General features: G+C 37.8%; 1 protein-coding gene across 2 annotated transcripts in view; it reads left to right on the forward strand.

Moving 5' to 3' along the window:
• The window catches only part of LOC144977616 (putative methyltransferase-like protein 24), a 29,679-nt gene that overhangs the window by 5,027 nt on the left and 7,152 nt on the right, over positions 1–17,500 (forward strand). For both annotated transcript variants that reach the window (XM_078923009.1, XM_078923010.1), the window contains exons 2-3: positions 15,780–15,929; positions 16,313–16,497. In XM_078923009.1, coding sequence (XP_078779135.1) covers positions 15,780–15,929; positions 16,313–16,497 — 335 coding nt within the window. The remainder of the gene's footprint in view (positions 1–15,779; positions 15,930–16,312; positions 16,498–17,500) is intronic.

Consider the following 17,500-nt stretch of genomic DNA (forward strand, 5'->3'; position numbering starts at 1 on the left):
AACAACAACAACAAAAAACCTCAAATCTGAAACTTCCTTTAAAAAGCCAGTTTTTTTGAGAATTTTTGACAAAAGGAGTTCCCGTCTCATCGATCGATATTTGAAGGACGAGTTATCTGACCTAAATGTTTTTAATGTTTGTTTGTGTGTGTGCGCGTGTGTGTGTGTGTATGTTTGTGTATGTTTGTGTATATGTGTGTATGAGTGTATGTGTTTGTGTGTGTATGTGTTTGTGTATGTGTATGTATGTGTTTGTGTGTATGTATGTATGTGTGTACGTGTGTGAGTTTTTTGTGTGTGTATGTGAGTGTGTGTTTGTGTGTATGTGTGTGTATTTGTGTATGTGTGTATATATGTGTATATATGTGTGTGTTTGTGTGTATATATGTATGTGTATATGTGTGTGTTTGGAAGTAGACGAAGTGTCATATTGATTGATAAGGTTCAGATTAACGTTTACATCTCACGTGTAAGTGTATTTATTTCTCCCCTTAACTTACGTCGGTGTCGCGTTGATTTTCGAACCGTTTACCTCCACCATCTTTACGTCATGACATATTGAGTGGCTCTTTCGTGTTGTGGTGTGACACTGGTGGCCGACCGACTGACTGGTTGATCCTTGGTTCGAGCCCCGATCTGCTGGGCGGCGTATAGTTGAGTCCTTGGAAAAGACTTTTTACTCACATGCTCTCGCGTAATCGGGTGGGAAATTGGTACCTCGTCGTTCACAGCGTTGTGTTTGTAATTGTCACATCGCGTAATAGGCGTCATGTCTCGTTCTAAATGTTAAGCGTTGCTGTTGGCTACGGATCCTTTGTAAAGCGTTTTGAGCTCCTTTAGTGGATTTTGCGCTACATAAATGCTCAAACAAAAAAAAAAACCCAACAACCATCAGGCGACTCTGTCCTCTTGCGGTACGACACTGATCTACGGATCGGTTGGTCCCTGGTTCGAATCCCGATTTGTTCGCCGCATAGTTAAGCCGTTGGAAAAGACTCTTCTTTGTTCATATTATATCACATCACTCAGGTGTAAAATGAGTACCTGGCCGGAAACAGTGTTGTCTCTGTCAAAAAAAAATTGTATCAGAGTCATAAAGGCGTTACTTTATGTCTTGTCTAACATTTTTTTAAAAATGTTGCTGTTGGCTTTGGACCATGTGTAAATCGTCTTGAGCACAGCTATTGGATATTGCTCTATGGTTCTTCTTTAAATGGTCTAATCAAGCAGATAGGAGCCAGGCTTGTCACATGATAGTGATCTCGGCTCCACGCAAGACCCAGTTTTACGTGTATTTCGACAAGTTTGGATGTAAACCCATCGATCATTCTGACTTTTAACGTTCTCTTTGGGGTCATTTGAGACCCTTCGCCTCCAAACGGTATTAAGTCGGGATGACTAAGATATTGAAAATTGAATTTATAGCCAGAAATATCAGACTTGTGTTGAGTTTGTAGTTTTATTTAGGAGAATGGATACCATATTTTAAGGTACTAATGCCAACAATTTATATTTTTGACCAGTTTAACATTTAATTCGGCTTTTAAGCATCTGGTTCGTTCCGACATAATACCGTTTTGAGATGATTGGTCACATTTGTCCTCCCATGGTGGACAGGGACTGTGGATTCTATCCCCTTATATCTGTTTTCTTATTTCCTGCTGGCTTTGCCTTGGAATGGGCTTGATTTTTTCCTGGCCCTTGTTGGGGTCCTTAGCTGAGAGGGAAACAGCCAAATGTTTAGTTTTAGTTTTGGGAGATAATTTTTTTTCGTTGTAAATCGTCTCTCTGTTATGTTTTGTTATTTTGTTTTCTGTTTTGGATAAATTCTGTAAATATTTGAGCGGATTCCTCCTAGCGGAAGCCTATGCTAGAGTCAAGACGAGACATATAGATAGTATGCGCTTGGCTAGGAAGCTCATAACATTGCCATCCGGAAGTATAACGGACCAACACACAAAACTGTGTGTATCCATGAACGTTTATAGTTAGGTTAATACAGTTCGGTGAGCATTACTCATAAACGCGGATGGCAAAAATCAATAACAAAGACCTGAGTGACGTCATCTTCGAACTATCTATAAGTGATATCAAACTAAGTACACTGACGGTATGCTCTTGGAATCTACATCTGTTCCGTATTCGAACTAACCCCCCTGCTTTGTCTTAAGTTTTCTTGGGTGCTTTAATAGTAATTCCAAACTTTTTTGACTATCCCATCTCCACCCCCCCCCCCCCTTTTAGTACTACCGCTTATATGTGACTCACCGTCTCTAAACGGTATTATGTCGGGATGACTTTGGTGCAAAAAAGTATAATTTATTGACAAATACACGAAACTTGGGCTTTGTTTCGATTTTTTATGTTACAGAATGAAGACAATTTCTCACAATGCGGGACATGACGCCTGCTAGGCGATATTACAATTTTTCGGACACAGACAACGCTGTTAACGACCAGGTACTCATTTTACTCCTGAGTATGGTGAGAGAATGTGAGTAAAGAGCCTTTTCCAATTACTCAGTTATGCGTCGAGCGCGAGGCTCGAACCCAGGACCTTCCGATCCGAAAGCCACAAGACCACAAAGCCGCACATTTTAATTAAAACTAGTTGAATATACATTTCAGTTGTTTTATTTTTAACTCGACAATTTAGAATAAAGTATATTTGCCCCTGATATCAACCGATAACCGTGAATCGATTATCCAAAGCCACTTTAACACTCTCCTTACCACCTACAGCAAAATCGTCACATTTGTCACAACACAATATGTGACCCTTCGTCTCGAAACGGTATAATGTCGGAATGAATTGGACCCCGAAAAGTGACTTTAGAATTAAATTGATAGTAAATACCAATTTTTGAGCTTTTGCATTGTGAGAAATTGTCTTCATTCTGTAACATAACAAATCGAAACAAACCCCAAGTTTCATGTTTTTGTCAATAAATTCAATTTTTTGCACCCAAGTCATCTCGACATAATACCGTTTAGAGACGGTGAGTCACATATACCTTTTTTTTCTTATTCAGATTTATTTTGTACATCCCTAACTTGAAGAATGATCTTTGTTTGATTAATAAGAACATAACGTTGTTTTGTAGAGAGTTTGTGTTTTTAAAAAAATCAAATTTTCTCCTGGGTAAGCCTGCCATTTTGGGAGAAAACTGAAAATAATCGGTGAGGAGTGGTGTTTCTTTTTTACGAAACCCACCGAAACCCAACGAAACCCACCGAAACCCGACAAAGTTATGGGAAGTAGGTAGCAGTGGGGAGTGAACCTGGGACTCAGGGAAGTGTACACCATTGGGGAGTGAACCTGGGACTGGGTTTCGGTGGGTTTCGTAAAAATGAATTAGTGCTTTATTTACTAAACCCGCCGAAACCCGACAAAACCCATCAAAATCCGGCAAAGTTGTGGGAAGTAGACAACTGTGGTGAGTGAACCTGAGACTCAGGGAAGTGTACATCATTGGGGAGTCAACCTGAGACTATAGTTATCGATGGGTTTTTCGTAAAAAAAGACACACCCGTAAGAGGGCTAAGTACCTACTTGACTATCATGCGAAGCAATCGCCACCACAGATCCTGGGTATGACACGCAATTTTAACTACATTATTTGAACAAAAATGCGTAGTATTTGTTGTCAACAGCTGCTGCTGTCGAGATGGCATGTTTGTTGTTGTCATCATTTTGACGATATCTCCCTGACACCGTTCGTTGTAGTGGGCAAGTATTTGGGATCGTGGATAACTCATACGGTAGAGTCACGCTCTCACCGGCCAGGCGGAATTGTCGTACTAATAAGGTCGCGGGTTCAAACCCCCATCACCGCCGCGAATTTTTTTTATTTTCTATTGTCTTCTGGCACTTTCCTACTCACTTCATCTCTTGTTGAAATGATTTATTGTTAATGATTCTGTTTCATTTTTTTGATGTTTTTTGGGGTTTTTTTATAATAGAGAATTAAAATTTTCGCGGCGGCGATGGGGGTTTGAACCCGCGACCTTATTAGTACGACAATTCCGCCTGGCCGGGGAGAGCGTGACTCTACAGTATGAGCTGTAATTGTAACATCGCGTAACAGGCGGCATGCCTCGTCCTAAATTAAAACGTGAAGTGATGGTTGCTGGATGAGGGAGGGGGGGGGTGACATTTGGTGTGTTTTTCTAGGCTAACACACACATTTTAAAAATTCCATTCGCGATGTAACAGGATTGAGACCTTTTAACTTAGATTGGGGTCATTTAAATCGATCGATATTTGATTGACGAGTCTGTTTTTTTTTCCAGAGTTAAAACAGTAAACTGGTAAAATATTCACAACATTGGAATGTGAAATCTGTAAAAGACTCATTCATCAATGCTATGGCCTATGAGGTGAATGACCGTTCTATTTACTGCAATACTCTCCAACAGTCGTAACGTCACATCCTTCCTAATGGCGCGTGGTAACTGAGTAAAGTAACACTGGCTCTAAACTATCGGAACAATGGCGGACGCCCGTATGAAATATTTCTCCGGCGAGTATAAAAGCGTATCCAGAGGAAAAAAAAAAACAACATAAATTTGATCATGTTTTGACTTTTATACATTCTGATCACAAGACATATGAAAAGTTCTAGCCAGCATGAAGAATAAAAAGTAATGATTTTCTTTGTTTAGAACCAAGATGGCCGCCGTTGCCGGGCGGCGTGACATCAGACTACTGAATCCAATTGGGACGCGTTACTAGCGATGTTATGCAATTAGGTAAAATACTCACCTGCTCTGGCCGTCTGATCAATAGAATCAGACCAAGTCATTCAAGTTGAATTGTGTGTTTAGGCATTTTGATGGTCAAAAATCATAAATAATTTTCACTGAACAAATCATATCAGCAACAATAACTACAATAGCAACAATAGAAATAATAAGAATAGTAAAGAGGATGACGATGGTGATGATGATGATGATGATGATGATGATGATGATGATGATGATGATGAAAAAGATAATAAATATATTGATGATAGTTATAATAATAATAAATAATAATATAATAATAATAATAATAATAATAATAATAATAATAATAATAATAATAATAATAATAATAATGATAATATAATAATAATAATAATAATAATAATAATAATAATAATATAATATAATAATAATAATAATATAATAATAATAATAATAATAATGATAATAATAATCATAATATAATAATAATAACAATAATAATAATAATAATATAATAATAATAAATAATAATAATAATAATAATAATAATAAATAATAATAATAATAATAATAAATAATAATAATAATAATAATAATAATAATAATAATAATAATAATATGATAATGATAATACGAAACACACACATCCACATTCATACATACATACATACATACATACATACATACATACATACATACATACATACATACATACATACATACATACATACATACATACATACATACATACATACATACATACATATAAAAACATTCAAACATACATGCGCGCGCGCACATCAATTGTGTCTGTGCTGTAATTTGATGTAATCAGAACAACTTTGATCGCAATCAAACTAGATACTGAATAATCGACGAACCGACCGGCCTGCTACTGTCTGTCGTGTTTTGTGTGGACAATTCCCTTAATTAATTACTATATATAGTAGGATTTCCACTCTGCTACGATACCTTATTTATCCTGAATTATTCATCCATGTATTTGAATGATGGTACCGCTTAACTCACTTAACCCTAACACCGGCTATTCCTGTTGTTTACCCGTGTTCCTTTTACTCCGTGCCTGTTTGTGCCACTATGTGGTCTAGTGGTATAACACTCGCTTTCGGATTGGAAGGTCCTGGGTTCGAGCCTTTTACTCCATGACCATTTGTGCCGCTATGTTGTCTAGTGGTATGACACTCGCTTTCGGATTGGAAGGTCCTGGGTTCGAGCCTTTTACTCCATGACCATTTGTGCCGCTATGTTGTCTTGTGGTATGACACTCACTTTCGGATTGGAAGGTCCTGGGTTCGAGCCTTTTACTCCATGACCATTTGTGCCGCTATGTTGTCTAGTGGTATGACACTCACTTTCGGATCGGAAGGTCCTGGGTTCGAGCCTCGCGCTTTACTCACATTCTCTCACCGTACTGAGGTGTAAAATGAGTACCTGGTCGTTAACAGCGTTGTCTTTGTCCGAAAAATTGTAATATCGCCTAACAGGCGTCATGTCCCGTCCTGCATGTTAAAATGTTGCTGTTGACCAGGGACCCCTTGTAAAGCGCATTGAGCACATTTAGTGGATATTGCGCAATATAAGCTCAATTTATCTATTACATTTTTCTGAGACAAATTATAGGCGTAGTATCAAAGCTAATGTTTTTAGTTTGTGCATGTTAATGATAGTTGAATAAAATTAATCTATCTATGCACATGCTCATTTTTAATACATTTTTTCCAATTTTTGAAAAGCAGCAAAAATCTCTAGGATTGAGTGAGTTAATTGTGCCGATGTGTTGTGATTTGATAAGAGGCTGAGTCTCTAGACATCGTCTTTGTTGACGTAACTTTTGATGCTTTTGACTGGAAAATGACACTTAACATAATATACTAATAGGGAATGAGATTAGCGGAAGAGTAGCGTCCCTTGATATGACGTCACCCATAGTCTGTGACGTCACCGGTGGAAAAGTTATTAGAGAGAGAACGTCATGTTGGTTGTGCGCATGCGTCTCTCGTCCTCGCTTCCGGTGAAAGCGGCTTGAGACACTTCAAAACCAAATTGACGTTCTCTCTGTAAGGTGACGTCCAATCAAGGGACGATACTCTTCCGCTAATCTCATTCCCTATAGCTAGATTGTTGTATAAATATGGAGTGATAAGATGATAAAATTTGAACGTGCTTTGTAAAGACAAAAATATGTTTAAATTGAGGTTTTATCTTATCTTATCTTACTAAAAGGCTTAATAGGAATTATCCTTTAAATGCCTTATACAATAGTTTATAATTACAGAATCTCATATAGCTTGCGTTGTATTATTCACAGACAGTTTTACACAACTTTGAATGTCAGGAAAAATGTATCAATACGGCAATGTAAAATCGAAAAATACAATCATAGAATACTGGTGATTGAAAATTGGTCAAGATCGAATGAATCATGAATGTACAAAGTTCATAGTACAATGAAATATTAATGACAAAAATAATCATGAAAGCAACAACGATACTATATAGCGTAATATCCACTAATAGTGGTCAACGTTTTGATAAACGTTTACCATTTACAAATGGTCGCTGACCACCAGCAACACGGAATATAAAGAAAGATACAATACGCCTTAAAGGCCACAATACAATTTTTTCCCGACAGAGACAACGTTGTTAACAGTCAGGTACTCATTTTACACCTGAGTACGGTGAGAGAATGTGAGTAAAGAGCTTTTTCCAAGGATTCAAATCATATGCGCCGAGCGAGGCTCGAACCCCGGACTTTCCGATCCGAAAGCGAGTGTCACACCACTAGACCACATAGCAGCACAATAGAAATTGGATTCAGTAGTCTGATGTCACGCCGCCGGCAACGGCGGCCATTTTGGTTCTAAACAAAGAAAATCATTACTTTTTATTCTTCATTCTGGCTAGAACTTTTCATATCCTTGTGATCAGAATGTGTAAAAGTCAAAACATGATCATATTTATGGGGATTTTTTCCTCTGGATACACTTTTATGCTCTCCGAAGACATATTTCATACGGGCGTCCGCCATTGTTCCGATAGTTTAGAGCCAGTGTTACTAAGTTACCATGCGTCATTAGGAAGGAAGTGACGTTGCGACTGTTGAAGAGTATTAAGAGAGGTGTATTGTGTGTAAAGTGTAAAAGTCATTCGGTATAGATAGAATGCGCTTGGTCAAGGAGTTCACAACATTGCCATCCGGAAGTATAACGGACCAACACACAAACTCTGTGTAACCATGAACTTTTATAGTCTGGTTAATACAGTTTAGTGAGAACAACTCACAAACGCGATGGCAAAAACAATAACAAAGGCCTGAGTGACGTCATCTGCATACTATCTATATCAACCAGTTGACAAAACGGAATTTTTTTTCCCCGTTGTATTAACTGCGTACGCTACGCGATTAATCAGAAGCGTTTCTGACCAATCAAAACATGGTATTTGTGACACATCTTCACACGTGCTCGGACAAACATTGTCATTGTTTGTTGTTTATTGATAGAATGAAGTTGACGTCACCCGGGTCTTTGTTACTGTTTTTTGCAACCCGCGTTTATGAGTAATTCTCACTGAACTGTATTTGCATATTATAAAAGTTCATGGTTACACACAATTTTGTGTGTTGGTCCGTTATACTTCCGATGGCAAGTTGTTAGCTTCTTAAATGAATGAATTCGACCTTTCTCTGATCATTGTTATTGTTTCCATACGTCCAAATGGATGACACGTTATCACACGATTTCTCGATCAAAGTATAGCATTAAGTTTACACATAGATTTCTGTGTTGGTTTTATTCATCAAGCGGTAGAGCAGTGTGTATTCTACTAAGACACATACCACCGATGGTAAAACCTGTGTAGTTTGCTATGTTCACCTATTACCGTCATTGTTTACATTATGACGACTGTCCAAGAGGCGTGGTTATTTAAGTGTTTCGTTTCAGACTGTAACGATTCCCTTATCAATAGCACATCCGACATCCGTGTACTTTTCAATGTTGGGGCTCTCGGACACGTCACTTCCGTTCTTCATTTTCCTGTGAAGTCCCCTAGCCCTCAGTGTAGTGATGTGTCAATGCCTCAAAGTGTTTTATACAGGTTTTAAATAAAAATTATACAGTGAATGTAAACATTACACACGCACTTATTCCCATCTGTTTCCGCTCAATTTTTATTTATTCATTGAGTTATTTACACACACACACACACACACACACTCAGGCATACACACATCCTATACACACATACACGCGCGCGCGCGCACACATGTGGCAGTTTACTTATAGTCTGATGTCACGTCGCCCAGCAACGAGCAGCTTGGTTCTAAACAAAGAAAATCGGTACTTTTTATCTTCCATGCTGGCTAGACCGTTTTCACGTGTCATTTTATCAGAATGTATGAAGTCAAAACATGATCATATTTATAACAACAAGATATGAAGTGAATAGAAAAGTGCCAGAAGACAATAGAGAATAAAAATTTTTTCGCGGCGGTGGTGGGGTTTGAACCTGCGACCTTATTGGTACGACAACTCCGCCTGGCAGGTGAGAGCGTGGCTCTACCGTGTGAGCTATCCACGAACACAAAAATATTCGTTTCAAACTCAAAGTCATTACTAGATCCCTCTCTCACCCACTTCTTGAGACCGCCGATTCGTTCGTACACCACCATCGCGAATAATTTTGACCAGCAGTTAAGCTTAATAGCCAATATTCTCAACACAAACATATAACATAGAAACGATTGAGACATTGAGTATGCTCCGGTGTATGGGGTGAATTTTTAATTCAGAAAAGTGAGTGGAGCAGGCACTTATGTTGGTAACAACAAGATATGAAGTGAATAGAAAAGTGCCAGAAGACAATAGAGAATAAAAATTTTTTCGCGGCGGTGGTGGGGTTTGAACCTGCGACCTTATTGGTACGACAACTCCGCCTGGCAGGTGAGAGCGTGGCTCTACCGTGTGAGCTATCCACGAACACAAAAATATTCGTTTCAAACTCAAAGTCATTACTAGATCCCTCTCTCACCCACTTCTTGAGACCGCCGATTCGTTCGTACACCACCATCGCGAATAATTTTGACCAGCAGTTAAGCTTAATAGCCAATATTCTCAACACAAACATATAACATAGAAACGATTGAGACATTGAGTATGCTCCGGTGTATGGGGTGAATTTTTAATTCAGAAAAGTGAGTGGAGCAGGCACTTATGTTGGTAACAACAAGATATGAAGTGAATAGAAAAGTGCCAGAAGACAATAGAGAATAAAAAATTTTTCGCGGCGGTGGTGGGGTTTGAACCTGCGACCTTATTGGTACGACAACTCCGCCTGGCAGGTGAGAGCGTGGCTCTACCGTGTGAGCTATCCACGAACACAAAAATATTCGTTTCAAACTCAAAGTCATTACTAGATCCCTCTCTCACCCACTTCTTGAGACCGCCGATTCGTTCGTACACCACCATCGCGAATAATTTTGACCAGCAGTTAAGCTTAATAGCCAATATTCTCAACACAAACATATAACATAGAAACGATTGAGACATTGAGTATGCTCCGGTGTATGGGGTGAATTTTTAATTCAGAAAAGTGAGTGGAGCAGGCACTTATGTTGGTAACAACAAGATATGAAGTGAATAGAAAAGTGCCAGAAGACAATAGAGAATAAAAATTTCATTTCGCAGGTTCAAACCCCACCACCGCCGCGAAAAAATTTTTATTCTCTATTGTCTTCTGGCACTTTTCTATTCACTTCATATCTTGTTGTTACCAACATAAGTGCCTGCTCCACTCACTTTTCTGAATTAAAAATTCACCCCATACACCGGAGCATACTCAATGTCTCAATCGTTTCTATGTTATATGTTTGTGTTGAGAATATTGGCTATTAAGCTTAACTGCTGGTCAAAATTATTCGCGATGGTGGTGTACGAACGAATCGGCGGTCTCAAGAAGTGGGTGAGAGAGGGATCTAGTAATGACTTTGAGTTTGAAACGAATATTTTTGTGTTCGTGGATAGCTCACACGGTAGAGCCACGCTCTCACCTGCCAGGCGGAGTTGTCGTACCAATAAGGTCGCAGGTTCAAACCCCACCACCGCCGCGAAAAAATTTTTATTCTCTATTGTCTTCTGGCACTTTTCTATTCACTTCATATCTTGTTGTTACCAACATAAGTGCCTGCTCCACTCACTTTTCTGGATCATATTTATAATAGTCATGGGAGCGAATGCGCGAAACAAGATTGTAGAAGTTGATCATAATTATACTTGAAATATTTTATAAATAGCTCTTTTTATCAAAACGTTGAGCACTAATATTTCAGGGTTTGTTTTTATAATTATATATATAATTATATATATATATAATATATATATATATATATATATATATAATTATAAACAATATATAAGTGACGGTAGTAGCTTCAATATAGACCACAATGAGTGAAATACATCCACATTCTACTGTTGTCCCGTTTTTGCGATATTATATCAAAATTTCTGATCAATAGATCAATACAGATGTTAAAGAGGAGTAGTCGGCTACTTCATAAATAATGTGAATCATTTTGAACACATTCGGAATGCGGTCAATGGTTCGTTCGTGAAAGTTTGATATCAATCGCCACAATTGGATTCAGTAGTCTGATGTCACGTCGCCCAGCAACGGCGGCCACCGTGTTCTAAACAAAGAAAATCAATACTTTTTATTCTTCATGTTGGCTATAACTTTTCATATGTCTTGTGATCAGAATGTGTAAAAGTCAAAACATGATCAGATTTATAATGGTGTTTTTTTTCCCTGGACACCCTTTTATGCTCGTCGGAGAAATATTTCATAAGGGCGTCCGCCATTGTTCCGATAGTTTAGGGCCAGTTACTAAGTTACCATGCGTCATTACGAGGGAAGTGATGACATGACTGTTGAAGCGTATTCACAACTTGATTAGAAATCGAGTCTATTTGTCTATAATATTAGCATCGTTTGAGAGTATTCTTCTGCTTGCTGATACGGTCTTGCTGTGTTTTTGGAGTTCTTTGCATATTTTTTATCATGGCCTCGTTCGGATTTTGTATGAAGTGTTGTTTATTTCTTACATTACATACAGTTCTAATGCAATTTTTAGGACACCTAAATTGACATAAATGTATCGAACATCTTGCTCTCACAGAAAAGATAGAAGGTAAAAAGCGTAAAGGTAGACCAAGAAAAACATATTTGAATAGTTTGAACAGCTGGGTGACAAAGAAAGAGAAGAGTAATATTAGTTGTCTGAGGTTATCTGATCAGAGAGATGAATGGCGTACCATGATCACCGATGTCTGGCACAGACTTGGTACTTGAAGAAGAAGAAGAAGAAGAAGAAGAAGAAGAAGAAGACATACAGTTCTAAGTCAGAAGTGGAATTTGTGACCAATTGTCTCCTAAAGGTATCATATCGGGATGGCCTTGGTTCTTAGGATTGAAGTTTATGCCGAGCTTATAAAATAAAATAATATTTAAAAATGATAAAATTCCCTTTACTCACCCAGAGGGGAAATTACTCTATAGGGTTGATTCTAAGGGAAGACTAGAATAACCCCGGCGTTAGCCGCAGTGTAGGACCGCAAGCTGAGCCAGGGCGAGATGACATACTAAACGGCACATAGCTCAGTACCTGTCCGTAATCTTCAGTTACAAACTGAGACCATAGCACTGAGTCACCCTGCTCCCCCATCCCCCCCCCCCCCCCCCCACACACACACAATTTAAGTTAAAATAAATGCCCTCATTAAGGAGAGTGTGATTTTGTTTCTCAAACGTCCATTTTATCCTTTTTCGTATATTGAATTGAAGCTTTCATGCAATTTCGCATTGTTATTTATTTGTGACTCACAGTCTCGAAGCGATTTTATGTCGGGAGCAACGTGTACTAATATGAACTGGTCTGATGACCCAATTGTTATGGGGCCATTGATTTATTGGAAATACGCTCAAAACAACAAACATTGCCGCCATTACAGCAATGAAAAATCACGCCCGTACTTCCGGTCGGTGATCAGATCTACAAATATGTTCATGTCGACCAGTGCGTATTTGTGTCAGTGCATGACATAATCAGTCGGAAGGTGAACATTTTGGATTTGAATTTTTTTTAAAAAAATATTTTCCGAAAGAATATGCTCACCACAGCATTTTAATCTTTATTTGAAGTAAATCGGGTGATTTTTCATGAAGTTATGGTCAGACGTATGGGAAAGGTATCCAGCAAATTTTCTAAAAATTTCATACTTTTTCAACTTGACTAGCTGTAAAAAAAAAAATATTTAGAAGTGAAATTAAGCTTTGATATTTTCCAAAGATGTACAAAAAGAGTTGATTTAATCATATATGACAAGAACTTGTTTTTGATCAAAATTGACCTTCTAACTCAACTTGGCAATATCTCATTTCAAACCTTTTCACCATCCGACTGATTATGTCATGCACTCGAACATTTGATTTTAAACGACATCACTATCGGATCGTACACCCATGCAAACATCATAGGTATATGATTCAAGAGCATCGCCCTTGAATCATATACCTATGATGTTCGCATGGGTGTACGATCCGATAGTGATGTCGTTTCTTCTTCTCTTTACTAGCCTATCCTGCTTCTTTGGTTTGTGATTGTATTTTTGACAGGGGATATTTTTTTTCTGTAAATCTTCTGCCTGTTTGTTCTTGGTTATTTATAATTTAGCTTATGATATCTTTAGTTATGATTTTGATTTACATTTGTACTATTTTTGTTAGATTGCTTGTTTTTTTTTGTTTCAGCGGTCTCTCATATAACCTCAATTGTGTTGGAAGAGACCTAAAGCAACAAACAAACAAACAAACATTTGATTTGCTGTTGTTTAAAAAAAAAACAACTCAATTTACTCCTCTCCTTACCAACTATAGGAAAATCGTCACATTCGTTACGATACAACCAACATTTTTCTTATTCAAATTTCTTTTGTACATTATAAACTTTAAGGAAAATGAACAGTTTGTTGTAGAGCATGTTTTACTAAAGAAATTAGATATGTATCGCAAGAACTTACTTCTACTGTGTTTGAGTGATAACAAATATATTTTTGTATTAGTATGGTGTGAAGCTTTGGGGAAAATCTTGAAAATGGCTGGTAAGGAGAAGGTTAACTCTCTTTTTTAATTTGCCACCCAAAACCAACGGGGGTTAGTTAGTATGAGTGTGTTGCTTTTCATCGATTTACAACTTAAAGTTTATTGAAAGAATAATGGAAGTATACGACTAAAACAAGGCAAGTAGAGTTTTAAAATGTGTGAACTACAGTTCGTAATCTTTGTGCCGTTGTGTAAAAAACAAAAACAACAACTCAATTATTTAACTCTCTTTTTTTTAAATACCGCCAAAGTTCAACGGAATTTCGTGTGTTGCTTTTTATTGATTTGCATACAGCACTTTCACGTTTTTGAAGGAACAATGGAAGTTTTTGACCAACATTCGAAGGCAATTTGATTTTTCAAATTTGTTACACGTAGAACGAAACATGGCGCCTGTTTTACGATATTACAATTTTTTTCCGACATAGATAACACTGTTAACGGCCAGATACTCATTTTACACCTGAGTACGGTGAGAGAATATGAGTAAAGAGCCTTTTCCAAGGACTCAACTATGCGCCGAGCGAGGCTCGAACCCAGGACCTTCCGATCCGAAAGAGAGTGTCATAACACAAGACCACATAGCCGCACGTTCGGTTCTTATTCTGTTTGGCAATTAAAAAGGAATGAGTTGCACCGTAGCCATCGTTATGTTATAGCCTGACACTGAAATCTAAAAGGACTGGCAGTTTGATGTCATTATTTGGTTTTTACACCACTTAGTGAGTTGTCGTTAGTAGAGCTCATGGAAACGAGTCATTTCATTGGTTGAACTATTGAATACAACTCACGATTTGTTTTCTTTTGTGGCCAAATACTGGCATTTTGACGTCATTTTTTGGTCAGTATCAGGCTATAACTTTACGAAGCCACGGTTGCACTCGCTTTGCTATGATAAAACAAGAGACCGACTGAGAGGAAAGGTCACGCGGAGGGCAAGACGGACCGGAGAGGAAAATGAATGCACTCAGTTTGCAGCCTTTCAGGGTAGAAAACTCAAGAGTTCGTATTTGTTACATTGAATGACATAATCAGTCGGTAGGTGAAAAGGTTTGAACTGAGATATTGCCAAGTTTAGTTAGAAGGTCAATTTTTATCAAAAAATGAGTTCTTGTCATAAATGATTAAATCAACCCTTTTTGTACATCTTCAGAAAATATCAGAGCTTAATTTCACTTCTTAATATTTTTTACAGCTAATCAAGTAAAAAAAGTATGAAATTTGAGATACTTTGGTGGATACCTTTCCCATACATCTGACTATAACTTCATGAAAAATCACCCGGTTTACTTCAAATAAAGATTAAAATGCTCTGGGGAGCTTATTCTTTCAGAAAAAGCAAAGAAATGCAAATCCAAAATGTTCACCTTCCGACTACTCTAGAAAAACTCGTATTTGAAAATTTCGCCACAAAACACGTCCTTCTATAAACATCGGTCGATTTAAATGACATTCATCTTGGCAAAAGCTCTCAAACCTCTCGAATTCATGAAGTCCCAGGATTTGAGAGGTGTTTTCTGCCAAGGTCATTATGCTGATACCAATGAAATATAGACAGTATGCACTTGGCTAAGAAGTTCACAATATTGCCATCCGGAACTAAAACTGGCCAACACACAAAACTGAGTGTAACCTTGAAGGTTTATAGTCTGGTTAATACAGCTCAGTGAGAAGTACTCATAAACGCGGATGGAAAAAAAACAATAACAAAGACTTGAGTGACGTCATCTTCGAACTATCTATAAAGCGAGTGCTCTACCAACTTAGCTGTCAGGACGGCTATTATTATTATTAATTTTTTAAAATTATTGCAAGTATTTTATGATAACATTAAATGAATCCAAACTATATTTTTGTTTCTTTTCTAGATGCTGCGATTCAAGACCGTTATTGTTGCCATGTTGGTGGCCGCTGTGCTTTTCCTGATGGTGTGCTTACAACGGGGGCTTTTCATCAGAGTCAACACAATGGATGTAATACATCCATTTGCACAAGATCGAATAGGACCCAATAGCATGGTGAGCATTATTAATTTCAGCATTCATAACAGTGATTATAATAAATCTTTGTTGTGTATGCTACGTAGTCTTCTGGTGTGACACTCGCTTTCGGATCGGAAGTTCCTGGGTTCGAGCTTAGCCATCGTTTACTTCTAGCCTGGCACTAGAACCGTAGCTATCGTTAAGATATAGCCTGACCATGGCCTTCGTAAAGTTATGGCCTGACACTGATTGAAAAATGACGTCAAAATGCCAGTCTTTTGCCACAAAAGAAAACAAATCGAGAGTTGTATTCAATAATTCAACCAATGAGACCACTTAATATAATAATACAGCCGCCACATAAAATCAGATTGCCACGCTGGGTCACTTTCTATTTTTATTTTTATTTTTATTTTCAGAGAACTATGACGATTTCACCAATATTAGAGGTAGTTGACAATCAAAGCTTGCCGAAGAAACCATTACAACGAACGATGAAAGGAGAAATCGTAGGGGCGGCCCCTCCTGTCCAAAAGAACCCAATCCCGGACAGTGACACACTGAAAAATATGTCAGATGCAGATATTGTTAACTTTTATCACTCGTAAGTACTTGTGCGGCTATGTGGTCTAGTGGTAGGACACTCGCTTTCGGATCGGAAGGTCCTGGGTTCGAGCCTCGCGCTCGGCGCATAGTTGAGTCCTTGGAAAAGGCTCTTTACTCACATTTTCTCACCGTACTCAGGTGTAAAATGAGTACCTGGCCGTTAACAGCGTTGTCTTTGTCCGAAAAATTGTAATATCGCCTAACAGGCGTCATGTCCCGTCCTACATGTTAAAATGTTGCTGTTGACCAGGCCCCCTTTTAAAGCGCTTTGAGCACATTTAGTGGATATTGCGCTATATAAATCTCAATTATTACTCAATTATTAAGTAAATTAATGTAAATGTTGCTGCTCGAAGCTCGAAGAAATAAATAACAATGTGAAATTGAATGTAAGCTTCAATTTAACATACGAAAACAGATAAAATGGACGTTTCGGGTTTCCCCTTTATCAACAAAACAGGATGGATGAAACACTACAGACGAAAGAATCATTCGTCTGTAGTGTTACATTCACCCTGTTTTGTTGATAAAGGGGAAACCCGAAACGTCTATTTTTATCTGTTTTCGTAATTAAATTGAAGCTTTTCATTCAATCTCACACTGTTATTTATTTCACTCGTGAGTAAATCGATCTTCTTCTTCTTCAAGTACCAAGTCTGTGCCAGACATCGGTGATCAAGGTATGCCATTCATCTCTCTCTGATCAGATAACCTCAGAAAACTAATATTACTCTTCTCTTTCTTTGTCACCCAGCTGTTCAAACTATTCAAACATGTTTTTCTTGGTCTACCTTTACTCTTTTTATCTTCTATCTTTCCTGTTAGAGCAAGATGTTCAATACATTTATGTCGATTTAGGTGCCCTAAAAATTGCATTTGTCTTTTTCTTATTTTGTACGAATTAATAACCTTTTAGTGTCAGCTTGCTCTAATACATCTTCATTAGTTTCCTTCTCTGTCCATGAGATTCTTAACATCCTTCTAAGAAACCACATTTCTGC

Source organism: Berghia stephanieae, chromosome 7 (assembly GCF_034508935.2).
Source record: "Berghia stephanieae isolate SIO BIC M18660-M18661 chromosome 7, UCSD_Bste_1.3, whole genome shotgun sequence".
NCBI lineage: Eukaryota > Metazoa > Mollusca > Gastropoda > Nudibranchia > Aeolidiidae > Berghia > Berghia stephanieae.